Source organism: Eutrema salsugineum, unplaced genomic scaffold (genome assembly GCF_000478725.1).
Source record: "Eutrema salsugineum unplaced genomic scaffold, Eutsalg1_0 scaffold_1, whole genome shotgun sequence".
Classification (NCBI taxonomy): domain Eukaryota; kingdom Viridiplantae; phylum Streptophyta; class Magnoliopsida; order Brassicales; family Brassicaceae; genus Eutrema; species Eutrema salsugineum.
The window spans coordinates 2923355-2950059 of NW_006256909.1; the positions used below are offsets into that span (position 1 = coordinate 2923355).

General features: G+C 37.7%; 5 protein-coding genes across 5 annotated transcripts; 4 read left to right on the forward strand and 1 right to left on the reverse strand.

Annotated features, from left to right (window-relative positions):
* The first annotated feature begins 2028 nt into the window (after nucleotides 1-2028).
* LOC18030241 (glycine dehydrogenase (decarboxylating) 1, mitochondrial) lies at nucleotides 2029-6744 on the forward strand. The gene is made up of 14 exons (XM_024150034.1): nucleotides 2029-3437; nucleotides 3525-3770; nucleotides 3854-3931; nucleotides 4018-4118; nucleotides 4209-4404; nucleotides 4490-4615; nucleotides 4713-5012; nucleotides 5093-5245; nucleotides 5342-5530; nucleotides 5620-5697; nucleotides 5796-5921; nucleotides 6017-6115; nucleotides 6208-6325; nucleotides 6442-6744. Exons 1-14 carry the CDS (start codon nucleotides 2205-2207, stop codon nucleotides 6528-6530), a joined length of 3132 nt encoding a protein of 1043 aa, XP_024005802.1. The 5' UTR covers nucleotides 2029-2204; the 3' UTR covers nucleotides 6531-6744.
* A 785-nt stretch (nucleotides 6745-7529) lies between these two features.
* On the forward strand, nucleotides 7530-10103 carry LOC18030242 (notchless protein homolog). The gene is made up of 11 exons (XM_006412339.2): nucleotides 7530-7654; nucleotides 7831-7912; nucleotides 8020-8109; nucleotides 8245-8370; nucleotides 8467-8794; nucleotides 8874-8946; nucleotides 9128-9238; nucleotides 9330-9652; nucleotides 9733-9787; nucleotides 9861-9917; nucleotides 10002-10103. The coding sequence occupies exons 1-11, from the start codon at nucleotides 7535-7537 to the stop codon at nucleotides 10083-10085; spliced, it is 1449 nt and encodes a 482-aa protein (XP_006412402.2). The 5' UTR covers nucleotides 7530-7534; the 3' UTR covers nucleotides 10086-10103.
* Nucleotides 10104-10988: 885 nt separating this feature from the next.
* LOC18030243 (calcineurin B-like protein 10) lies at nucleotides 10989-12935 on the reverse strand. Its single transcript, XM_006412341.2, has 9 exons — nucleotides 12779-12935; nucleotides 12498-12678; nucleotides 12298-12380; nucleotides 12094-12153; nucleotides 11880-11988; nucleotides 11696-11748; nucleotides 11541-11621; nucleotides 11327-11439; nucleotides 10989-11228 (listed from the first exon to the last, which is right to left on the reverse strand). The coding sequence occupies exons 1-9, from the start codon at nucleotides 12821-12823 to the stop codon at nucleotides 11174-11176; spliced, it is 780 nt and encodes a 259-aa protein (XP_006412404.1). The 5' UTR covers nucleotides 12824-12935; the 3' UTR covers nucleotides 10989-11173.
* Nucleotides 12936-15339: 2404 nt separating this feature from the next.
* LOC18030244 (homeobox protein ATH1) lies at nucleotides 15340-18245 on the forward strand. The gene is made up of 7 exons (XM_006412342.2): nucleotides 15340-15418; nucleotides 15526-15589; nucleotides 15746-15930; nucleotides 16283-17162; nucleotides 17251-17594; nucleotides 17710-17770; nucleotides 17982-18245. The coding sequence occupies exons 4-7, from the start codon at nucleotides 16299-16301 to the stop codon at nucleotides 18147-18149; spliced, it is 1437 nt and encodes a 478-aa protein (XP_006412405.1). The 5' UTR covers nucleotides 15340-15418; nucleotides 15526-15589; nucleotides 15746-15930; nucleotides 16283-16298; the 3' UTR covers nucleotides 18150-18245.
* A 3837-nt stretch (nucleotides 18246-22082) lies between these two features.
* LOC18030245 lies at nucleotides 22083-23962 on the forward strand. The gene is made up of 3 exons (XM_006412343.2): nucleotides 22083-22386; nucleotides 23244-23402; nucleotides 23500-23962. Exons 1-3 carry the CDS (start codon nucleotides 22120-22122, stop codon nucleotides 23869-23871), a joined length of 798 nt encoding a protein of 265 aa, XP_006412406.1. The 5' UTR covers nucleotides 22083-22119; the 3' UTR covers nucleotides 23872-23962.
* The last annotated feature ends 2743 nt before the right edge of the window (nucleotides 23963-26705 follow it).

A 26705-nucleotide genomic window follows, 5' to 3' on the forward strand; every position in this document is an offset into this window, starting at 1 on the left:
AATTAGCTTTTACAATCTAACTGAAATCCAGCAAATCCGAAGGCTTGACAAAAATAACATTTTGAAACACCCAACCCCTAGCCAAGAAGGACTGACCTTACATATTTGAAGAGACAGATTTCAATGCACAATAGAATCGAAGATTTTGAAAAGCGAATTTCTCATGAATATGATTTTAGGTTTGGAGGTTTTATCTAACTTTTTATCTGATTTGATTTTTTTGTCAGATAAATAATTATCTTATAGGATGATACACTTGTCCGATAGTAGATTTATTAGCTAACTGGATTTTGTTATTGTAGTTAATAGTAAAATGAACGATTAGCTTTGTTACACTGAAACGAACGGTATATTGGTTTATCATGTCCAAAAGGCTCTAGTCTACTTGTTTGTGCTAAATATCAAAATCATATGCAGGTTAACTCAAATCATTTATTTTCAAAATTGAGTAATGCTTCGATGTACGTATATGAAATGAGCTCAAATGAGATCGGAATTTACCATCGGCATTCATTCATTATTTGCATGGTACATCCTTCCATCATATCGAACCTCAAATCCCATAAAGTTACTATAACGTTTTGGCGCGTGTGGATGTGTTTCTCTTAACTTGGGTTAAAGACCCAATTAATTTGGTGAAACTAATCAACTATATACATCAATATATCATATGGCTCTTTAGCAACCAGTGGCAAATCCACATTGAAATGAACGATATAGTAGATTTTGCTATATGCGTTATTATATAGATCATTTAGTTTATTTAATCTGACCCCTTCACAAGGGTTCAATACCTTAGCTTTATTTTTCACGTTGGACCATAGTCCAGTTAATAATACCAGATTATGCATCCTCAATAAACAATCCTCGATCCGCCACGGTTCGCCATCAAATGGTTTTTTTTGGATACATATCAAAATTGAAAATCAATAAGTTCATTACACCTTTTTCAGCAAGGGTTCCATCTCTCGAAATTTCTTCAGTATTGCTATAGGCCAACAAAAGAATATCTTTGCAGTGACTAACATCATATTCTAATCCTTTGTACCCAAAACTTAAAAAAAAAGCCAAAATGAATAAAGTTTTCCCTGGAACTCTTAAGACTTATTTCTCGTGAAGGGTCCAAAAACGAGAGTCTTTCATATTATGTCGTATATTTGGAAGACGATGGTTCCCATGTTGTATGATGAACAAAGGACGAACCCTATATTCTTTCCTTGTGGAGATAAACTCTCTGTGAAACAGATTCTGCCACCTAAATTATCTCTTCTTTTTTCTTTTCTTCTTTTTGTTCATGTGAACCAAAATAATTATAACTTCTTTGCCGTATAATATATATATATATATTAATTTTGTTTTGTTGCTATCTTTCTGATTTTTTTGATAAAAGGTGATTGATACACATTCTCGTCCACCGAAACCCAATCTCTTCAACTCCACTTCCCTTCCTTTCAAATTTTATCTCGAAATTTTTATTTACAGCATTTCCGGCAATCATGTATAGTACTTCCTGTAATTATCTTAAGGTTTGCATTCATTATTTTTTAAAAGTATTAGTTAAGGCAACATACGTACTTATATAAGTTTTATTTTCCGCACTATTTATCTAGAAATGCTAATTAGAACAAATAAAACTTATTTATTGATTAAGCTAACCCGGCTCAGTTTTGAAAGCAAAAAAAAAAAACTACAGTTCTCTTGGAAATAAAAAGACAAACTTAATGAACAAAGTGTTTATTGATGTTAGGAAAAATGGTATATTGTTTGGAGAAAATGCTCGCAGGAAACAACTACAATTAAGAGATGTCGGAGATCCACAATTTAATCATAAAAAATAATCACAATATTGGAATATTACTGATTAGATTCGACGACACACGTGGAATCTATACAAATGGTCCGATACTTTTCACCAACCGCATCCGATAGCCTTCACCATTTACAAGAGATCCACGAATTTTGACAGCAAAAAAAATATCGTTTTTCCTCTTTATATAAACAGACATTTTTCTTTCAGACGTGAATATACACATTTTTCATTACAACGGTCAGTGGTATATATACATTCATATATACTCCCTCAAGGTTCCCTCCTCCACCATCTCCAAATCCATGGCGAAATACTAGAAAGACGTCACCTTTCTGCGTTTTCTGATTGCATCCCATTTTCAATTTCCCATTTTTTCCTCCCTTTCTATATATCCATGGAGCGCGCAAGGAGGATTGCTTACAGAGGAATCGTCAGACGTCTCGTTAACGACGCAAAACGACACCGTAACGTCGAAACCCCTCACGTTCCCTCCGCTGTTCCTCACGCTCCGGCGACGAGGTATCTCTCTTCTCTTTCCCCTTTCCTCTCGACCCGTGGATCCATCAATCCGTCGACATTCGGCAATCTAGCTAGGCAGCAGCAAACCCGTCCGATCTCCGTCGAGGCTCTTAAACCCGGCGATACTTTCCCGCGTCGCCACAACTCGGCAACACCAGATGAGCAAACCCACATGGCCAAATACTGTGGCTTCGACCACATCGATTCCCTCATCGACGCCACCGTTCCCAAATCCATCCGATTGGATTCGATGAAGTTCTCCAAATTCGACGGAGGGTTAACCGAGAGCCAGATGATTGAGCACATGGTCGATTTAGCTTCCAAGAACAAGGTTTTCAAGTCGTTTATTGGGATGGGATACTACAACACACACGTCCCTACTGTGATTCTCCGTAACATCATGGAGAATCCGGCTTGGTACACTCAATACACTCCTTACCAAGCTGAGATCTCTCAGGGTCGTCTCGAATCGCTGCTCAATTTCCAGACTATGATTACCGACCTCACTGGCCTTCCCATGTCTAACGCGTCGCTGCTAGACGAAGGGACTGCAGCTGCGGAGGCTATGGCCATGTGTAACAACATTCAAAAGGGTAAAAAGAAGACCTTTTTGATTGCTAGTAACTGTCACCCTCAGACGATTGATGTTTGTAAGACTAGAGCTGATGGGTTTGATCTCAAAGTCGTCACGGCTGAGCTCAAGGAGATAGATTATAGTTCCGGTGATGTCTGTGGGGTTCTTGTTCAGTATCCTGGAACTGAAGGTGAAGTCTTGGATTATGCTGAGTTTGTCAAGAACGCTCATGCTAATGGTGTTAAGGTTGTGATGGCGACGGATTTGCTGGCCTTGACGATGTTGAAACCTCCTGGGGAGTTTGGGGCTGATATTGTGGTTGGTTCCGCTCAGAGGTTTGGTGTTCCAATGGGTTATGGTGGTCCTCACGCTGCTTTCTTGGCTACTTCACAAGAGTATAAGAGAATGATGCCAGGGAGGATTATTGGTATCAGTGTTGATTCTTCGGGAAAGCAAGCTCTGCGTATGGCGATGCAGACTAGGGAACAGCACATTAGGAGGGACAAAGCCACTAGCAACATCTGTACTGCTCAAGTAATCACATTTACAATCTGATTTTTTGAAAGTTTCTTTTAGTTTTGTTGTTGCCATTTTGTATAATCTTATCCTTTTTTCTTGCAGGCACTGCTTGCCAACATGGCGGCCATGTATGCTGTTTACCATGGACCTGCTGGTCTAAAAGCTATTGCTCAACGGGTTCATGGTCTTGCTGGCATATTTTCCTTAGGGTTGAAGAAGCTTGGGGTTGCAGAAGTCCAAGAACTTCCCTACTTTGACACTGTAAAAGTCAAGTGTTCGGACGCACATGCAATTGCTGATGCAGCTACCAAGAGTGAAATTAATCTGCGTGTTGTGGACTCAAACACTGTGAGTCTCCTTTGCTTTGAACTTCAATGGTTCTTACTTGTATGGTAGAAAGCATACAGATTTGATTATTTGACGTCTTTCAGATTACTGCTTCTTTTGACGAAACAACCACCTTGGATGATGTCGATAAACTTTTCAAAGTTTTTGCTTCTGGCAAGCCTGTGAGTGTTGTTCATTTGTCCATAAGTTTTACTTATCAGTTCTAGGCTTCTTGCGTCAAATGTGATTCTCTCAATTCCATTTTCAGGTTCAATTCACGGCTGAATCTCTTGCCCCTGAGGTTCAGAATTCCATTCCTTCTAGTCTAACAAGAGATAGCCCTTATCTTACCCACCCAATCTTCAACATGTATTTTTCTCTTCTTTGAATCTTGAATGGTTTATTGCTAGTGGATTATCAGTATCTCATTTTGATTTTCTTTTTTCAACAATGGATTAGGTACCACACAGAGCATGAGTTGCTCAGGTACATCCACAAGTTACAGTCTAAGGATCTCTCGCTTTGCCACAGCATGATTCCATTGGGATCTTGTACGATGAAGTTAAATGCAACAACTGAAATGATGCCAGTAACATGGCCAAGTTTCACTGACATTCACCCTTTTGCTCCTGTTGAACAAGCACAGGGTTATCAGGTGAGCCACTTTCTTGATTCATCTGAGGTTTTATCTTGAAAATTGAACAATGAAACTGATTTCTTGTCGGTATTTTTGTGTGTAGGAAATGTTCGACAATTTGGGTGATCTCTTGTGTAAAATCACTGGGTTTGACTCATTCTCATTGCAACCTAATGCTGGTGCTGCTGGAGAGTATGCCGGGCTCATGGTTATCCGTGCATATCACATGGTAAAAGCTTATATTCTAAATTTGGTTTTTAAATATTTTACGTTTAACATTTTCAATTGTATAAACTGAAAAGTAAATGATTGAATCCATCATCCAGTCAAGAGGAGATCATCACAGAAATGTGTGTATCATACCTGTCTCTGCACATGGGACAAACCCTGCGAGTGCTGCTATGTGCGGGATGAAAATTATCACGGTTGGAACTGATGCTAAGGGAAATATCAACATCGAGGAGTTAAAAAAAGCTGCTGAAGCCAACAAAGACAACTTAGCCGCCCTCATGGTTACATACCCTTCAACTCATGGAGTCTATGAAGAGGGTATTGATGAGATTTGCAACATAATACACGACAACGGTGGTCAAGTGTACATGGATGGTGCCAACATGAATGCACAGGTGAAATATCTAAATATAACAGCAAACATAGATTTCAGGGTTTGTCGAATTTATAAGAGCATGGTGTTGGGTTCGTGTAGGTTGGTCTGACGAGCCCCGGTTTTATTGGAGCGGACGTGTGCCATCTCAATCTCCACAAGACCTTCTGTATTCCTCATGGAGGTGGTGGTCCTGGTATGGGTCCTATTGGTGTGAAGCAACATTTGGCACCATTTCTTCCTTCTCACCCTGTGGTTAGTCTTTTGATCCTTCATCACTTTTTTAAAGTTTCTTGGTGACTGGTGATGAAATTTCTTTTCTCTATGTTTTCTCCATTGCCATGTATAAAGATACCTACTGGTGGTATACCACAACCCGAGAAGACAACTCCTTTGGGTACGATTGCCGCTGCACCATGGGGATCTGCACTTATCTTGCCGATATCGTACACTTACATTGCCATGATGGGATCTGGTGGACTCACTGATGCCTCAAAGATTGCAATTTTGAACGCCAATTACATGGCTAAGCGTCTAGAGGTACATTGACTTGTGTTTTCAATCAAATAGTATTTTGAGAGAAGAGTCAAGAATGAAAGAGAGCCCTTTTTCTTGATTTGTCTCTACAGAAGCACTACCCAGTTCTTTTCCGTGGTGTTAACGGAACAGTAGCACACGAATTCATCATAGACTTGAGAGGCTTCAAGGTATTAGAAAATGTTGTGAAATGTAACTTGAAGGGTTGTTGAATCTTTGTCTCGGGATGTATATCATGAAATGAAACATGGTCTTATAACTCTTATAGAACACTGCTGGAGTAGAACCAGAGGATGTGGCGAAACGGCTAATGGACTATGGATTCCATGGACCCACAATGTCTTGGCCTGTCCCTGGAACGCTTATGATCGAGCCAACGGAGAGTGAAAGCAAGGTATAATATGCATATGCTAAGATATTCTCTCATTGACACGCTTTCTCTATCAATGTTGTATCAGCTTGATGAACTTAGTAATAAATTGTTTGTAGGCGGAGTTGGACAGGTTCTGCGATGCTCTCATTTCGATCAGGGAAGAAATTGCACAGATTGAAAAAGGAAATGCAGATGTCCAGGACAACGTTCTCAAGGTAATTAAAAAACGAAACACTAAATCTTATTTCCTTAAGAGATTGAGATTCAGACATTGAAGGTTGATGGTTGGTTGGTTTGTGCTTGTCAGGGAGCTCCACATCCTCCATCGTTGCTAATGGCAGACACATGGAAAAAGCCGTACTCCCGGGAGTACGCTGCGTTCCCTGCACCGTGGCTCCGCTCCTCCAAGTTCTGGCCAACCACAGGTATTAATTATGAATTATCCAAAAGATTTGATTTTTGATCGCAATTAAGTTTGATTCAGTTGTGTTCCTTTTGTTGTGTGATTTGTGTGTGACAAATGAATGAAATTGTGGAACAGGACGTGTGGACAATGTGTATGGAGACAGGAAACTGGTGTGCACTCTCCTCCCAGAGGAAGAACAAGTCGCAGCTGCAGTATCAGCTTGATTTTACATTTTAATGTGTTATGTTTATGTGTCTTCTCTCTCTCTCTCTCTCTCTCTCTCTCTCTCTCTCTCTCTCTCTCTCTTTTTCTCCATTCTCTTCTCTCTCTCACATTCTGTCCATAGTGTTCTTTCTTATTATACACTTTCTATCTTTTACTTCCGTAGCTGAAACGTTTCCATTAGAATGTTTCCAATCACACCATCCTTCGTTTCCTTATTTTTGGTAATTTACTTCCTATAAAAACAAAAAAACAAAGAATACATAGAACGTTTCGTTTAATAATTTGAAATTCTAGGAAAATCAAGTACAAGCGGTATTCGATCGACGAGTCTGTTTCGGTCTAGAAACTTGAAAGTGGCCAAAGAACGCGAGTAACAAGTATTCAAGTTGAGGCTTCAATTATATATGGGCTCAATGTAGTGGTTTAGTTAAATGGTAGATGGGCCGAAGGGTTTATATTAAAATTTCTTCAGAGTAAGACACTACGTGCCGTCTGGTGAAATCGTTAAAGAACTGCATGAGGTCTGTATGAGAGATTAAAACCAATCCGGGTCGACCCGCCCGTCCTGCTGTAAAAAAAAAAAAAAGAAACCTTTCCGCGCAAGCCATAGAACGCAAAATCGGCCCGTAACATTTCTCTCGCTGCTTTCAAGTTCTCCCTCAGGTAAAATCTAGGGTTCTCGCTTCGAGTTGGATCAGTCGGAGATTTAGGGTTCAACGTGGACTCAGTAGTCGACTCTGCGATCCCTTTCTTCTTCCGGCCAAAATCCGTCGAAACTTCTCTTCCGTAGCATTAGTTACCTCGTTTCAGCCCAATTCTTTTTATATTATTCTTCACTTTAGAGCTTCGTTTAGGTTTGCAATCTCGCTCACTTTGGTGTAGTTTTATTTATCTCTTTGAGTTCATTTTTTGTCTTTCTCGATTAGATTTTCTGTTGGGAAGTGTCGAATTTTTGATCACACACGAATCGATCTTCCGTTCAGACAAAGGCGGAGAGATGGGGATGACCGTGATGTGTCGGTTAGTAGATGCGGAAGGAATTCCTTTGGGTAACCCAATGTATATCTCTGAGCAAGCAGGGCCATTGCAGCTTACCGAGCTTGCCAATAGATTTCTCAACAATGTAAGAAATATCTTTTCTGTCTTTGTCTAGTTATTGCTTAAAGGGATGATAAAGGAGTGATTTTTTCTCTGTTCCACTCTAAATACTGATGCTTTGTGGCTGCTCCTAAGCTGTTGACAAGTTTTTTGAGCTGTTTATGGTTTCTCATGGAATTTTGGGTAATTGTTTGTTTTCAGGAAGAGAAGTTGCCCTACGCTTTCTATGTATCAGGCGAGGAACTTGTTGTGCCTGTCGGAACTTACATAGAGAAAAACAGAGGTGTTTTTTTTTTTTTTGGGCGCAGAGTAACATATATATTGATTGTATGTATATTTTTTTTTGGCGCTTATGCAATATAATAATAAATACATTTGTGTGCATTTCAGTGTCCGTGGAGAACATTTTGACGATAGTGTATCGACAACAAGCTCTTTTCCGAACTCGCCCAGTTAACCGTATTTCTGCTAGCATAGCTGGTATGTCTGAAAGTTCCTCCTCTTTGTTTCTTCTTCTTCTTCTAGTTCAGCGCCTTCTTCTAGTTCTTCTTCTTCTTCTAGCTTCTCTATGCTGCTGACTGATCATGAGGTTTGTGTTGTCTTATAAAATATTAGGTCATCAGGGTGCAATTCTGTGTGTTTCTTTCAGTCCTGACGGTAAGCAGTTAGCAAGTGGCTCAGGTGATACTAGTGTCCGGCTCTGGGATCTCAACACTCAAACTCCAATGTTTACATGCAGAGGTTCGAACTTTTTGTTGCTTTCTAGTTTTTTCTTGTTTTGTCATTATTTGTTTTTTTTTATATGTGTGTGTATAATTAATCTCCTCCTATTTTCAGGGCACATGCACTGGGTTCAGGCAGTTGCATGGTCTCCAGATGGTAAGCACCTTGTTAGTGGTGATTTTGCTGGCAAAATCTGTTGCTGGATACCCAAAACCGGAAAGCTAGATGGCATCCCCCTAAGAGGCCACAGACAATGGATTACTAGCATCTCCTGGGAACCAGTCCACCTTAACTACCCTTGCCGTCGCTTTGTAACTTGTAGCAAAGATGGGGATGCAAGGATATGGGACATCACTCTAAAAAAATCTCTAACTTGTCTCACTGGACATACTCGTGGCTTGACTTGTGTCAAATGGGGGGGAGAGGGAATTATATATACAAGGTACTTGTATCTATGTCAAACTAATTCTCTGGATCACTTCTTGCTTGCTATTCCAATATCTGTCTTTGTGTGTTGGCAGTTCTCAAGACTGTACAATAAAGATGTGGGAAGTTACTCAGGAGGGAGCTCCATGTTTGAAGGCAAATTTGAAGGTATAAGCTCACTTTTTTGGTGAATGTTTTCTTTTTTTTTGTGTGTGTGTATGTTGCTGGCCGTTTCTCTCCTGTCGTGACTCTATAGTCAGGAGCTGATTGGCTTATGCGTTTCCGATTCTCCCTGTATAACTTTTTAGCAGCCTAATTAATTTTTACTCTGCATATTCTGTTGCTTCAGTTTCATGGACATTGGGTGAACTTCCTTTCATTGAGCACAGAATATGTTCTCCGGACAGGAGCCTTTGACCACACTGGAAAACAATCTTCTTCGCCTGAAGAAGTTAGAAAGGTGAGAGAGAGAGAGAGAGGGATCCCGCTCATTCCTTAGTTGAGAGTTCGCTTTTTGTCCATTGTTTCTGATCTCTTTCCCTTTGGATTAGGCTGCGCTCAAAAGATACGAACAAGCCAAAGGAAATTCCGGTGAAAGACTAGTCTCAGGTTCTGATGACTGGACAATGTTTCTTTGGGAACCGTCTGTTAGCGATCAACCAAGAAAGCGATTGACCGTTCCTTCGTCTGTTAGCGACCAACGTAAAAAGCAATTGACCGGTCACCAGCAGCTTGTAAACCATGTGTATTTCTCACCTAATGGACAGTGGATTGCAAGTGCGTCGTTTGATAAATCTGTCAAGATATGGGATGGTATCACGGGTGACTTTATTACAACTTTGCGAGGCCATGTTGGACCTGTTTACCAAATCAGGTTGGGTAGATTTCTTGAGCATAAGTTCCTCTATCCTCTTCTAGTGCCTAAATAATAAATTAGCTTCTTTGCTACTGCAGTTGGTCCCCGGACAGTAGGATGCTTTTAAGTGGTAGCAAAGACTCTACTCTTAAGGTAAATCTTTTGTTTTGTTTGTTCCCAAAATCATCCACAAATCTGGACGATTCTAAACCTCACTTTTGCACAGATATGGGATATTGGACAGAGAAAGTTAAAGCAAGATCTTCCTGGTCATGCGGATGAGGTCTTTACTTACATTTTGAAAGCTAATGTTTCCTGCTTGAAAAACTCCAATCGCCTTAAAAATTTTGTTCGTGTGTGTGGATAGGTTTATGCAGTGGACTGGAGTCCAGATGGTGAGAGAGTAGTCTCCGGTGGTAAAGATAAATGTCTGAAGCTATGGGTGGGTTGAAGAGAGAGCAGCTTGAGCTTCTTTTTTTTTTTAATTATTACAATCGCACAACACATTGAAGCGTTAGCTTTTTAATTTTCAATTTCCACCGACTCTGTATTTTGAACCTGTACAACTTTTTTCTGATTTAGATTAAGTTATGAACTTTTTATTTTTAGCTTCTTCTTCTGCAGCCAGAAGATACGTGTTCAACTTGGCTTCATTGTCCCGTTCAATCTTTAATGTGGAGAAAAGAATAACAACATGGGGGTCAAATTTTGAGAAAGAGAAACGAGAGTTGTTGATGAGGTTAGGAAAACAAAACAAATGTATTGATACAAAATACTTAAAGAGTTAGATGGGGAAAGATACTTACTCGCGTAGAATGGTCGCTTCTCTGGAGATGCTCGGCGAAATCTTCAAAGGTGAGGCACGAAGAACGGCATGATCCGCCAGAAAACATTTCACTGCCCTTGTCCACTCTTGTTGACTCCTCCTCGACAGGCCCTGAATAAGTGGAAATACAAACAATCTAGTTCAGTAACAACAGCTTTGCTGGTTACTTAAGTAAACAGTGAGAGAGAGAGAGAAAACACCTTGAGTAAGCTGTAGGTACAGTGTCAGACAGAAACTTATTCAAAGTCCAATATTCAAACTAACTTCCGTAGCTGTTACGTTTCCATTAGAATATACACCATCCTTCGTTTCCTTTATTAATTTATTTCGACACTTTAAATATTCCACACATGACCCCAAAATAAATACTGATATATAGGAAATCCAATTAACTGATAGTCAGCCTGAATAGGCCAAACCATGTTGGTTTTATGGAAGATGACGTCTCATGCCCCAAGCTCTCATTAGTTGTTGATCCTTTCCAATTTTTCTCCAGAACATATGTCTGGATCGGTGGTGATCCATAGAAAAAAGAATGCTTCATTACATTTTCAATGTAACAGTCTACAAATGGGTGCATCAAATGATGGCAAAACCTCACATTTTTTACTTACATCTAATAATCACCAACTAATTTGAGTTTAAAAACATTTAAAATAAATAACGGCTTTAGTACGTTAACCAAGCAGAAGAAGGTCACACACGGTTCTGCCTCAGTCTTCAACCTCTGTGTTGAATATAAAACTTGGAAATGCTGTCGTCACATCTCTTCAAATTCAAACAGATAAGTTAATGATCACAAAGTAGAGGTTATCTTAGATTTAGAGAGTTAATCTAACAAATAGAGAGAGAAAAGAAATTGGTACTTTAGGTAAGGAAGAGTCATATTCTTCAATAAGGCGGGATGCTTAAGCACATACACCTTCCATTCTCCCTTGCTAATTTTACCATCTTTATCCGCATCTGCATCAGCAAATGTCTAGCAAAAGACAATGAAGAGGATTAAAAAAAACCCCATCTGCTAACTGAATTTAACAAATATGAGTCATCACTACGAGAAAGGATTCCAATTACACTCACTTTATCAATAATCATTGTCAGAAGTTCATCGGACAGCATCATATCAGATTCCATCAAAATAGCAACCACCATTTGTTGCACCTAAAATTAGCAGCTTAAAACTTGTTATTGAGCTCAAAATACAGTTGCAACTTGCAGTGGGCACAATCATTTACCTCTTCTCGCTCAATAAATCCGGTTTGTCTTAGATCATAGAGCCTAAATGCAACTGCCACAGATTAAAAACATATGCTTGAGACTCATCCCTGGGTTATATATATTACTAATAATTGTTCAACTGACACAAAATTTTGGTTCAATGATCCCTTTTCTTAAGATAATTGTTTCAATGAAACTTACAGTCGATCTTCTCCTCAATCGGTGCATAGGGATGAAAGACACTCAATGCATGGATGAATTCCTCAAACTCAATAACACCATTCCTCTTTTCATCGAACAAATCAAAAACCTACAAAACTTCGAGTATATAATCATTAACTTTCATCTCAACAAGTCCAAGAAACCACGAAAAGCTAATCAGTCTTCTCCAAAGGACATAGTCACATCTACTCACCCTATCAAGAAAGAGGTTCTCGCCATATGGAGCTTGGAACAGGGCCAGTCTAAGCTCTTCCTACAAACCAGGAACATCGATATTCTCACAACCAATACTCATCAGCACAAGAAAAGAATTTACACATAGAAGCTTCAACCTATGGCAAATTCAACAACCGGATCTCTATTCACTAGTATCCGAGACAAGAAAAAATAAACTTACCTTGTGAATCAAGCCGTCATCAATAATGGAACAGCTCAGTTTCTTGAATAGCTCATACAAAGCTTCAACTTCGTTGATTGAAACTACAAGTACATTCGAACCAAAGTTGTAAACTTTTGAGCTCCATAACAGAGAAATTGTAAAACCCATTGACAAAGAATTGGTCCAGAGAGAGAGAGGGTGAAAAGAAGAAAACCCACATCGAGATTCACGAGCTAGACGAGCCAGATCCGCGTGCTGACATGTCTGAGGCAACCGCCGGCGGCGGCGGCGGTGGCAATCGAAGCATTGTCCCATGGTGGAGAAGAGGAAATCAACAACGGCAAAGAAAGGTATGAAGACGGCGCAGATTTGCTCTCCAACTGTAAGAGAGCTTGATCTCTGTTTTAACAAAGGAAGACCCAAAACATTACCTTCAATCCAAAACCAAGAGAGAGAAGAAAGGAGAAAACTAAATCAAAGCGAAATGAGAGAAATTTACAGAGGAAACTTTCGGGTCCAGGAGACATTGATTAACCGGGACCATCCTCCTCTAAGTCCTCTTCTTCGTCCTCGCCGACTTCCAAGATGGTGTCGAGATCACATCACAAGATTTCGAAATTCTGGATGAGAGGTATTGTATTTAAAAAAAAAAAAAAAAGTCCTTTGATTTTGCCTCAATCAGTTTACGTCTTCAAATCTTCGTTCGATCAAAATTACGCATATCCATATTTTCATGTTTATCCAATCAAATGTGAGCCCCATTTTCTTTTTATTCTCTAATATGATTTGTTTTAGAGAAGATTAATAATTTTATATTAGTCCTTAATTTTGGACTATATAATTTATGTCATGAATACTTTTTAGTCTAGGATAATTATTTTCTCTCAATATTCAAGAATTTGTTAGGCGTTAATTGGAGATGTAGTTTTTGATTTATTCTACATTTCCTAAATCTAATTACTGTAAAGTTAATATATAATGTTAAATAAACGAATATTGTAAATAATGTTTTCGAGTATGTAATAGATATTTTTATAATTAACATTGGAGATATTCTGTCTGGTTCTCGCTCAGAACAAAATTACAGTATATGCTTTGAGTTTTGAGTTTTTTTGGGCCCATGGTCATTTTTGCAAATTCCATCAGTTTTATGGTTATTCATTTAATTCACTCTTTAGTTATTCATTAGGTCTTGAGAAAAGTTTTATAGTATTTTGGATGGGAGTGAAAAGTTTTATAGTATTTTGGATGGTGCAACTTTATACGAAAACATATTTCGGCCAGAGCTAGCCCTGGGAGGATCCTAACCAAGCTTTGGCTTCGGGCCTCTAAAAGATTTATTTGAATGTATTTTCTTGATTCAATTTATAAGTTTTGTTTTCGTTAGATTTTCTAAATAAAAAAAAAAGTATTTCTAGAAATTAAAAGGCACAAATGTTTAAAGCGATTTTTTTTATTTAGAAAAACTAATGTTAACAACAAAAAATTACTGAGACGAAAAGCAACAAAAATCAAAAGAATTTATCATTGTGGTGAGAACTTTAAAGATATTTGAGTTTTTCTTTTTACACTGTTTTCCCAATCATTTTAGGTATTGACACTGATATCTGAACGTAAGCTAAGCTAATTATGAGAATTCTGATGGTAATCCTAGCAATAATTAGATCCATGGCTTTCTTTTAAGCTTTAATGTCTTTAATTTGAATTGTTATAGTCAAAGAGGATGAATTATTTCATCTAATTGTATTATGGAAGGAATTCAGTAATGAAAATTATGGGTTGCACAAACAAAAATAGATCCATGGCAATGTTATTTTCTCTTTGATAATTTCATAGGCTTGTCATATTTCTTTTTAAGCTATGAAGCCGTCGAAACTCAATAATTATATAGCTAATTGATTAATTTAGCAACTGAGACATTACAACATTTTCACACAGAAGAGTAGATTCACTTACTGAAAACTCAAATGAAAAGACTCAGATAAACTTCGGATGTTTGTGCGATTCGCACAATACAAAGAGTAGATTCACTTGTTACTAACCTTGTAGCAAGAACAAATACAAAACCATGCAATTATAAACAAAACGGCCGAAGAATTCATGAAAACCATGCTTCTACAGAATAATTTGTGGATAATCATGTTTCGTTTTCCAACATCCAAAGTGGCCATGTTATAAGTGGCATATAGATTGTTTACCACCTGAGATGCATATAAAAAAAAAGTAAAAACTAAAACTAACAACACAAGTGTTACTGAAAAAAATAATAACATATGGTATATATATACAACCAGTCTCACACCCAGAATAATTGTTACATTATTGTTATTGTTACACTAGACCTGTAAACCTAACCAAGATTTGAACAAGAAGAGCATAATTTCAGATGTGCATATCCTATCATAGTCTACGACTAATAGAGTAAATCATTATTAACCAGTATAATAAGACGTTGCATATAACGACACATTGAACCAAAAGAAAAAAAAGATTTGATAAGAAAGGAACAATCAAAGAAAAGGCCAATCTTGATTGATAATTTGTAAAGGTTATACGTAAAACTTAAATATATAAATAAACGTAAAATGGATATGAGATTTGATGGCACAACACAAAGACACGAGTGGTGAGAAAAGAAAGAAGAAAAAGCAATAACCCAAATGGATCACACATCTCATCAATTCTCCTTAAATGGCTAAAAAAGATCTCACCTCTCTTTACTTTTTTCCCTCTTTCTGATTTGTGATAATTGAAACCAGCACAAGAATACAAAACCAATTTTCTTATTATTATAATCGAAATTAATATCGTGTACTTTCTTTTTTGTTATACTCACATACATATATATATATAGGGACATGGAAATAGTAAAATGTAGGGTCTCTTCCCTTATTTAAAGCCTGCAACAGATATGAGTGCACTTCTCTGTAGTAAACAGTAACACATCGGTCTTCTTCATGTCTTTGGATTTTCTTTTTTGGATTTGGTTTCAACCATAGATTTCTTCTTGATATCTCTCTATGATCAACATTTTTGTAAAACAGATAAAAGTATAATAAGAAATGTAAGGTTTGTCTTTGGTCGGAAGATCTAAAAAAATATATGAAATTGAATTCATGTCACAAACAGAGGGAGCTCCGTACGTGATTTGGCCCTCCTTCCACCTCTGTCTTCAATTAAAATTACTTTTATCCCTGAAAAAAAGTTTATTTGTTTATTATTTTGTGTTGCTATTTGTTTGTCTAGTGCTCTGAATCTTTAAGCGGGGCAGATGATGGAGATTCCGAGTTTCTTCATGAAATTGTATAAAGTAAGGAGAAAATCAAGACTTTTCAAATTGTTCGCGTTCATGCAAAAGAGATTAATCAGACTCACTTTTCTCCTTTTTAGTTTTGCTGTGTCATTTTTCTCTTTATTTTATATTTAATAATTTTATTGGTGATTTCTCCTTTTTGGCTCTCTTTAGGAACATAGAGAAGCTGCGGAGTGAAAGTACAGTGTTCTTTCACCGAGAAAGAAGAGAAAACAAACACTTTCTTCTTCTTCAGTTTTAACACACAATTTGGAAATTTTAATGTAAAAATTCTGTTTTGAAAACGTTTTGCTCTCTGAGATATTCCCGGAGGTTCTATCAGAAGAAGAAGGATAAAGGCAAGTTCAACACTTTTTTTTTTTTTAATGTTCTATGGACATTTGTAGTAATCTAAAGCTTTCTTTTTGTATTTAACTAGTTCCCTGTTTTCACAGATATCTTTGAATTATTACTGGCTTGTGTATCATTGAGCCTACTTACTGCTTCATTGATTCATGCTTCAGTTCACATTTCCCTATATGTTTAAAAATTACATAATGAGATATTTAATGACATAAGTCTTACATATTGAAGTTCTCTGTCTGTTGCAGCATTTTACATTTAGTACTATTCTCCAAAGATTTGGTTTCTGAGATCTTCTGAAAAATCCTGTGCCTGACTCTTAAATACTTTCTCTTCTTGTTAATGCAGCTTCATTAGAAACCCAATGGACAACGACAACACTTATAGTTCTCTGGATAATGTCATGACTAACCAAAATCCTCTTCTCATGGATTTGATACCTTCAAGAGAAGATTCCACTTCATTTTCAACAATGCTTCCATGGAATTCCATCAGATCAGATCCTCTACAAATGGGTAGCTTTGATATCTTCAATTCTCTACTAGCTAACAAGTACTTATCATCAACTTCAAGATCTACCAATGTTCAAGAAACCAGCAATATCGAAAGCTTTGAAGTCATGGCTCCTCCTCCTCCTCCTCCCCCACTTCATCCTTTGAATCATTTACGACCCTATGATGATTCCTCAAACAACATGTGGAGTTTTGGAGAAAATAGCGAATTTTTTCAAGCATATTCATGTGCAGAAGGTGTTGTTGGTCCAAGTGAACCAATAATGTCTACATTTGGGGAAGAAGATTTCCCGTTTCTGATTTCAAATAAAAGAAACGAGCTTTCGTTGAGTCTTGCCACAGATGTTTCTGATGAGTGCTCGGAGATAAGTCTTTGTGCTGCTACTAAATCTACTAGAATAGCCTCAGAGCAAGCTTCTTGCAGCAGCAAAGACATTTCTAATAATGTCTCTGAAGTCATCTTTGGCTCGAAGTACCTTCACTCTGTTCAAGAAATACTATCTCATTTCGCCGCATACTCGCTCGAAGGCTTAGAGAATAATCCTCATCGTTATTCATCCAGAGGAACCGAGTCAAGGGCTGCTAATTCAGCCTATACGAATCTAACCGAGTTTCTTGATGGAGGGTTTAATAACTCAGAGGCAGGTTTCGGATCTACATCACAAAGACAAGCATTAGAAGCAAAGAAAACCCATCTCTTGGATCTTCTTCAAATGGTATATAATATTCACATTTCATTTAAATAAGTAAGCAATGGTTTTGAGTATTGATGAAGCTTTTTTTGGAGTTGATGTTATTCTTCAGGTGGATGATCGATATACTCATTGCATAGACGAGATTCATACGGTTGTATCAGCGTTCCACGCAGCAACCGAGTTAGATCCACAGTTACACACCCGATTTGCACTCAAGACCATCTCCTTCTTATACAAGAACCTGAGAGAGAGAATCAGCAAGAATATACTTATGATGGGATCGGTTTTAGAGAGAGGTAAAGAGAAGTCTCAAGAGAACTCAATGTTCCACCAGCATTGCCTTCTTCAGCAGCTGAAACGTAAGAACCATCAGATTTGGAGACCGCAACGAGGTTTGCCTGAGAAATCAGTTTCGGTTCTCCGGACTTGGATGTTCCAAAACTTTCTTCACCCGTAAGTAACAAATCCTTTACTCTTTTCAAAACCTAACTTTATGATGACATTTGTTAGCTAGAATTGTTAGGCAAAGTTTTTAGTTGGCGATATTGCTGTTTCCGTTTGGTTGCAGTTACCCGAAAGACTCGGAAAAACATCTTCTTGCTATACGAAGTGGGTTGACAAGAAGTCAGGTAAATGTCTCACTTGAACTTTCCTCTTTGTTTTTGTTGTGCAATGCAAATAATAGATTTGGTATTCAAATGATTATATATTGACATACTAGTTTTCTGAAAAACCGGTGTAGATTGCTTTAACTTGAGATTAGGGATAGGCAAAATCACGTCTTAATATGTATCTCCAACTAAAGTGTCTCTTGTTGTTTGTGCATGTGTGATATAAAAGGTATCAAACTGGTTTATAAATGCGCGGGTTAGGCTATGGAAGCCGATGATAGAAGAGATGTACGCCGAAATGAACAAGAGGAAGCTGAATAATACTCACCTTCAAGGCAATGGAGCAAGTCTTAGAATGCCAAAGTCCATTATGATGAGCCAACAAAGGGAAAAATAAAAGAATACTTGTGTTACAACTTGTTCGAGAAAACGAAGGCAATTACTACTACTATGATTGTTTATGTTATAATTGTATATACAACTTCTTCTTATATCTAAGACTATTTCATATTGGGTGTTTTCTGCATGTTTGAATCATTATCATCGTCTAAAAATAACCAAGTTCATGAAAAATTATGAAAAACAAGAAAACTATGTGACTCCATGTTTCAAGAGTAGTCAGATGATTACTTGCTCGGTTCTGTTAGCTGATGCCGCAGAAGAAATATTCTGCACTTTTGTCTATGCTTTGAATACAGTTGAAGGGAGAAAAGAATTATGGGAAGACGTTAAACATCACCAGGATTCGCCTATGTTTAGAAATAAGCCTTGGCTGATCTTTGGTGACTTTAACGAAATCCTGCAAGTGGAGGAACATTCGGGGTTTACTGATTCTCCAACCATACCGCAGGGGATGAGAGACTTTCAGCACATCGCTCGTTACTGCTCTCTGGTTGATTTAAAGACGCATGGTCCATTGTATACCTGGTGCAATAAAAGAGAAGAGGGTCTGATTTGTAAAAAGCTGGACAGGGTGCTTATAAGTGACAGTTGGTATAACTTGTATCCTCATTCATATTGTACATTTGAATCAGGCGGATGCTCGGATCACATGCGTTGCCGTATCCAAATAAAAATGGATAAACAGAAGATCAGGCGTCCTTTCAAATTTACAAATGCGGTAGCGAGTATGGCGGGATTTTTACCTTTGATGAAGGAACATTGGGATGCGTCTCCAGCCCTTTTCAAATCGACTTCTGCGATGTTTCGTTTAGCCAAAAAACTTAAAGCACTGAAGGTGAAATTGCGACACTTCAGTAAAGAGCAGATGGGAGATTTAGTGAAGCGAACAAAAGAAGCACATAAGATGCTTTGCGAGGCACAGACAAAGACTCTTTCTAATCCCTCATCACAGAATGCTGCAGATGAAGCTAGAGTATATGAAAAATGGCAGAGGCTGGCTGAAATAGAAGAAAAATACCTTCGTCAAAAGTCCAAACTCCATTGGCTGCAGGTTGGAGATGGCAACAATCGCTATTTTCACAATGCAGCCAAGCACAGAGAGATCAGTAATTCAATCCGGGAAATACAACGGGATGATGGTTCAATTGCAACAACTCAGGATGAGCTTAAGCAGGAAGCAGCGAATTTCTTTCATAAGTTCTTGTCACCAGACAGTGACGCCTACAACGATGTTTCACAGGAGTATATCCATGATCTTATTGGTTTCGAATGTAGCAATGATGACAGAGAGATGCTCGGTAAAGAAGTCACTGAGGAGGAAATCCGATCAGTGCTTTTCGCCATGCCGGGAAACAAAGCTCCTGGCCCGGATGGCTACACTACCGAATTCTTCAAAGAAGCTTGGTCGATATTGGGGCCAGATTTTGTTGTTGCTGTCCAATCTTTCTTTGAAAAGGGATTCTTGCCTAAAGGAATCAACTCCACTATACTAGCATTGATACCAAAGAAAACAGAATCAACAGTTATGAAAGATTACAGACCCATATCATGCTGTAATGTACTCTACAAAGTTATCTCAAAGATTCTGGCCAACAGGGTAAAGGTAATCCTCCCACAGTTCATCGCACCAACACAGTCAGCCTTTGTTAAAGGTCGGTTACTTATGGAAAACGTTCTCTTAGCATCTGAGCTAGTAAAGAACTACCACAAGGAAATCATATCTGCTCGCTGTGCCATGAAAATCGACATATCGAAGGCGTTTGACTCAGTGCAGTGGCCATTTCTGCTATCAACATTGTCAACGCTAAAAGTTCCTGAAAAGTTCATTCATTGGATCAAGCTATGTGTTACCACTGCTTCCTTCTCGGTGCAGGTAAATGGTGAGCTCGCCGGATATTTTCAGAGTAAAAGAGGACTACGGCAAGGATGCTCTCTGTCTCCTTACCTCTTTGTGATCTGTATGAATGTTTTATCCAAAATGTTAGACAAAGGAGCTTCAGAAAATTGTTTTGGCTATCATCCCTTATGCAGTAATCTTCATCTCACTCATTTATGTTTTGCTGATGATCTGCTGGTGTTTACTGATGGGAAAAAGCGCTCCATAGAGGGAGTTCTTAAGATCTTTGGCGACTTTGCTGGTTTCTCGGGTCTGAATATAAGTTTAGAAAAATCTACCCTTTATGTCGCAGGAGTTTCAGGCACTGAATTGGAGGAAATCACTGATCAATTCCCTTTCGAGTCAGGCACTTTGCCGGTGAGATACCTGGGTCTCCCACTTCTCACTAAACAAATGACTGCGCATGATTATAACCCGCTGCTCGAGAGAATAAGAGATCGTATCAGTAAATGGAATGCCCGGCATCTCTCCTTTGCAAGCCGTCTGCAGCTCATCGGATCGGTTGTCCACAGTTTAACAAACTTTTGGATGTCCGCATATCGGTTACCGAAAGCATGTATCTCGGAAATAGACAAGTTATGCTTTGCTTTTCTATGGTCAGGTCCAGAGCTAAACCCTAGGAAAGCTAAAATTGCCTGGAAAGATGTGTGTAAACCCAGAGAGGAGGGAGGATTGGGTCTAAGATCACTTTCTGAAGTAAACAAAGTGAGCTGCCTCAAACTTATTTGGAGAATTCTATCGTCACGATCATCCCTGTGGGTTGATTGGGTTCGACGTCACTTAATTCGCAAAGGATCTTTCTGGACTGCATCGGATTCGAGCTCTGCAGGATCTTGGATGTGGAAGAAATTGCTTAAGTATCGTAACGTTGCGAGAAATTTTATAAAAATCGAAGTCAGGAATGGGGCATCTACGTCCTTCTGGTATGACATCTGGTCCTCTTCCGGGAGACTACTTGACATTACAGGAATGAGAGGCTGCATCGATCTAGGAATTCCATGTCATTCTACGGTCGAGCAGGTATTGCGAACTCATCGAAGGAGGAGGCACAGGGTCGCTGAATTGAATGTTATTGAAGATCTGATCCATGCGCTGCAGCAGAACATGATGGAAACAGAGGACGATGTCGTCTTGTGGAGAGGAAAGGGGGATAAATACAAACCAAACTTCAGCTCCAAAGAAACATGGCGATTACTCAGGACAGCTCAACCAACTCGTGTGTGGTGGAAAGGTATATGGTTCACATATTCCACTCCTAAATTCACTTTTATGGCTTGGCTGGGCGTTCATGATCGGCTTGCTACCGGGGACCGCATTTCCAGCTGGAACTTGGGAATGAACACAACCTGTGTTCTCTGTCAAGCACCAATGGAAACAAGGAATCATTTGTTCTTTGCCTGTAGCTACTCGACCCACATCTGGAGTCTCCTCACGAGGAAGCTTCTTGCGACGCATTACACAGACCAATGGGAAGGGATCATCCAACTAATCTCGACGAATCCTCTTGAGAAAACCAAGCAGTGGCTCCTGAGGTATGTCTTTCAAACCGCTTTATACACAATATGGCGTGAGAGAAACAGCAGAAAGCACGGCGAACCAGCACAACCGGCGCAAACTCTAGCTCAAAGCATTGACAAACAGGTCAGAAACAGACTGTCTTCCATACGAGCAACTGATGATATTCAGTTTGCTGATGGCATGGAAGCATGGTTTGCTTCGAGATGATCACAGCTCTATTTTTTGAATATCTGTTGTAAAATGCTATTAAGACTCTCAAGAAAGATGCACTTGTTGTAAAAACGATTTTTTTTTTGGTTGAATAAATTTAACATTCGATTCAAAAAAAAAAAAAAAAAAAACAACTATCTAACATCTGTGATGGTCGTCTATTAGTTAAAAAAATAGAAAATCAGCTAAAACGACATCGTATATATTGATTCGATTCGGTTTTTTTTTGGTCAAGTAACAAAAACGCAGCGTTTTATTTTTTCTCGTGTGAACAACTACAAGAACAGAAACAAAAAAAAATCAATCACTCGGAGATATCTATCAGGAAAATCGACGGCGAATGGAGGAAGACAGAACGATCGTGATCGAAGGTGGAGCGTCTCGGTACGCGCTGAAACCGGCGCGTATAAACAGAGAGGACATACTCTTCTGCGTCGATGTAGATGCGGAATCGACGGCGGAGATGAAGACGACGGGAACTAACGGGAGGCCTTTGATCAGGCTGGAGTGCGTTAAGCAAGCCATTATACTCTTCATTTACAACAAGCTCGCCATCAATCCAGATCATCGCTTTGCTTTCGCTACTCTATCCAAATCCGCCGCTTGGGTATTTGATTTCTTCTCTCCCTGATTCTCTTTTGCAGTGTCGTCATTTTGGGTTTTCTTCGATTTTTGATTTTACTCCTCAAATTTTGCTTTTTTAGATGAAAATTTTGGAACTTGCGATGTTTATAGGAGAAAGGATTTGCAATTTCTTATCGAATCAGTTAGGTATAATGGGAAACTATATACAGTTAGAGTCCTTGTAATTTTCAGCTGCTTTTGAGTTTAGCTGTTCTTCTTCTTAGAGGATGGGATATGGTATAGCTTCCCTCTGTTGCTTTTGTTGGTCTATAGGATAGTTGTATCAACTAAGACGATCTCTTCTTTCTATTTGGTTTTACTTTTCTTAGCTTGGAAGATCGTTTTGAATTCTTGTATGCTTCACATTCCATTCATGGCTAGATTATTGGAGCATTAATAATGTAGTAAACGAAGCCTTAGTTTCTTTAGGAGTACTAAATATCATTCTTCTTTTTGTTGATTGGTCCTTCTATATCGAATCCTAGAATCCTCAACTTTAAGCTGGTTTCTCCTCGATGCATGTTTTGGTAAGATATCTTACCTTAAACATTCTTTGTATCTGCTGTTCCAAACTTCACACTCTTATTACCTGGAAATGGTGTTATTGTTTTGTTTGTAGCCTCTAAATAGGCAGAGATAATCGAATTTGATGCATAAGAATCTCTATTTCTAGATTTTCACTGCTGACTGTGTCATCTAAAGTGAACCTTGAATGTCATTTCCATCTAGTGACTGTTTTTGTGGGAAAGAAACTCAATGCTTAGATCCTCTCTACAGTCTACACTCGTCTCTCTGCTGAATGTGCCATCTAAATTAAACTTGAGGCTTCGTATGTTTCAGCTTAAAAAGGATTTCACCAGCAATGCCGAATCTGCCGTTGCTGCTCTAAGAGGATTGTCAGCTACTAAATCCTCTGGAAGAGCGGATCTCACACTTCTGTTCAGGGTAGCGGCTCAGGAAGCAAAAAATTCCAGAGCACAAAACCGAATTTTGAGGGTGGTAAGTTAATTTTCAACCAAAAAAAATAAAAGAGAAAGAAAAATCTCACCTAGCCACATACTGAAAAACGTATTTTACTTATTTTATTCCCCTGCAGATTCTCATATACTGCAGGTCATCCGTGAGACCGACCCATGAATGGCCCATAAGCCAGAAGCTCTTCACTTTGGATGTTATGTACCTTCACGACAAACCGAGTCCTGATAATTGCCCACAAGATGTCTATGACTCTCTTGTTGATGCTGTAGAGCATGTTTCAGAGTATGAAGGTTACATCTTTGAGAGCGGTCAAGGGGTTGTGCGGTCTGTTTTCAAGCCCATGTCAATACTGTTATCGCATCCTCAGCAAAGATGTGCACAAGATGATCTCGATTTCCCCAAGTCTCTTGCAAAGAAGGTGCCTTTGGATGAGGCAGCAAGTGCTGAGGATCGTCACAATGGAAACAATATTCAGACCATAAGCCAATGAGAAAACTGCTTTTGTATCTTTGTTTAGCCATGACATTGTCTTAAGTTTGGCATGTCAATAACTCAAAGATCCATCATAGTAAAACAACTTATTAGTTCTCTTTTGGACAGCATAAAAAATCCCATTAGTTTTCAAGTTTCAACTCAAATTTCAAAATCATTGACTATATAGCACAAAACTAGATTTGGATTCATAAACAACACATACCGATATCAGTAAACCCCTCGATAGCTATCTGGTTTGAATTCATGCACCCGGACATCCAAAGCTTGGGAAACCACTAAAAATTTCAAAATACTTGCATACATTCGGAACCGTCCAAAGATAATTAGAAATTCTTTAATAAATTTATATATATATATATATGTATTTGTAGTCTCTCTATTATTTATGAATCCTACTCTAACTGTGAAAAAAGTCAAAGCCATTCATATTCATTTGCACAATTGTGTTTCTTAGTTGATGATGGATCTTTGAGTTATTGACATGCCAAACTTAAGACAATGTCATGGCTAAATAAAGATACAAAAGCAGTTTTCTCATTGACATGCCAAACTTATGAGATTGTTTTCAAATTTACCTTTTCTGTATATATACTGTTTCAATTATATGTCAGATCTCCTCTAAATAATTGTTATTAATTGTTATCCAAAGAGAATTGTTATGTAACTCCTCTTATCCTTTATCGCGATAAGCATATCAGTTTACTTCTCATACGAATATATATTATTAGATTAGAGGTAGATTATGCACAAAGTACAACGCGTCATTTTTGCTTAAAATTGTTTCTTTCTTTCTCTATTTTTTATACATTTAATTTATTCGCAACTAATTGATTCATACATGGATATATAGTTCATGGAAATGCGTGGTTGTGAGAACGGCACACTTTGAATATTATAAATCGTTTCGGGTGTTACAAAGTCAACACATTAATCAAGTTGTTTAAAAAGAAATATATATATATATATATATATATATTACAAAGTAATAATTATGTTATTCTGCCGTCTCATGTCACTATAATATGATGACAATACTAAAAACTTGTTATAAGAAAAGAAATCGTAAATGTGTTAATGGTATACATACTGTATATATATATATATATATATATCAATTGTTACAATTCAATTAGTAATATCTTCAACAGGATATCAAATCCGATTCTAAAAATAGAGAGAGGAATTGAGAATTATTAGTTATCTTTCTGTTTTTCGAGTGATCCTAATAGCTAAAGCAACGGTCTTGTGACTCTTGTCCGTAAACTTGTCCTCTGGCCTAGCTAATGGACCATATGTCCTGAAATTTTAGTTCACACAAAGGATTTAGCTCACGAGACTCACGACTTTATGATAACCTAAAGAGTAAAGAATACCAAACCATTAAATAAAAAAAAGAATGTTGCCATGCACTGGGGTTTAGGATGACGACGCCAACATGTACGACATTCGTTCTCTCGCGATAAGAGCCATTTAATTTAAACGGACGGTGTAAAAATGAAGTTTGTAATGACATTTGACCTAAATTATTAAATTAGGAATCCAACTAATCAAAAGATTGGAATCCTACAAGATGACACATCATGTGTTCTCTAATCATGTAATGGGGTAGTCTACGAAAATAATACTCCCTCTGTTCAGAATTATTTGATGTTTTAGAAGGTTTTTTTTTTCAAAATTATTTGATTCACTTTTCAATGTGAAATTTAATGAATTTTTATTGTTTTTGACTTTTTATATTCTGTAGATTATATTCTTATTAGCTGAATAATATTTAAATAAATTATAAATAATATTTTTAGTATAGAAAAAATAAAAATTAAATGAATCTGTATACAAAAACATTAAACATCAACTAATTTTGAACAAAAGGAGTAATAAAAATATTTAAATAACAAGAATTGTTTGTTATATTGATGACTTCATTTCTCACAAAGACACAAACAGGCGGGTGCCAGAAAAATCGAGTCTACTGTAGTTGAATTTTTGGAAAGACGATTTGATACTAATGGTTAATAGAGACAGGATTACATACTTACATCTAACCGATGATATACCGCCTCAGCTAAAAAAAAAACAAGAACAGTATATCAATATGTCCCTATATATATTTTTTACTTCAGTAATAAATCGAATATAGTTCTGACCAGGAGTCAGGAGACCAAAACTAGTTCATTGATACATAGATTAAAGTATATAATTATTGAATAAAAAGGATGTGAGAGTTGACGAAGTTGTATCGTTTGATTTGTCCTAAAGGACAGGAGGAGCTGGCCTAATTAGTACTCACAAAATACATACGTCAATTTTGTTTTCAAATATTTTCTTGTCTATACGATATATTAAATTTTATATAATGGGAGAACGGGATTAAAGTATTTGATGCATCTAACTTGTTGGCAATGACAAATAACAGGAATCCCGTCGGTAAATTATACTCCTATCAATATTCTCGAATAAATTAATTAGTAGTTTAATCAAGATACTAATCACACGTCACGCCACGGCATCATGTGCCCTTTCAACTGAATATTGGGATGCTCCAGATAAATTAATATTTTCAACCAAATAAATAACTATATTTATGGTAAATTTGTATTACGTTGTCAGTGCCAGCAAGAGCCACATAATTGCCTTATAATTCCAGAAACTATATTAAATTCTTAATTTACTATGTCAAATAATGCGGAGTATGAAAGCTTCAAAAAAAAAAAAAAAAAAAACAGAGTATGAGTATCTCATTTGCCCAAATTGTCAACTCATTTCACCTATTCTTTTGTTTTAATAAACGGCAGCGATATCTTGTACTTAGACATAAATTTTCTAAAATAT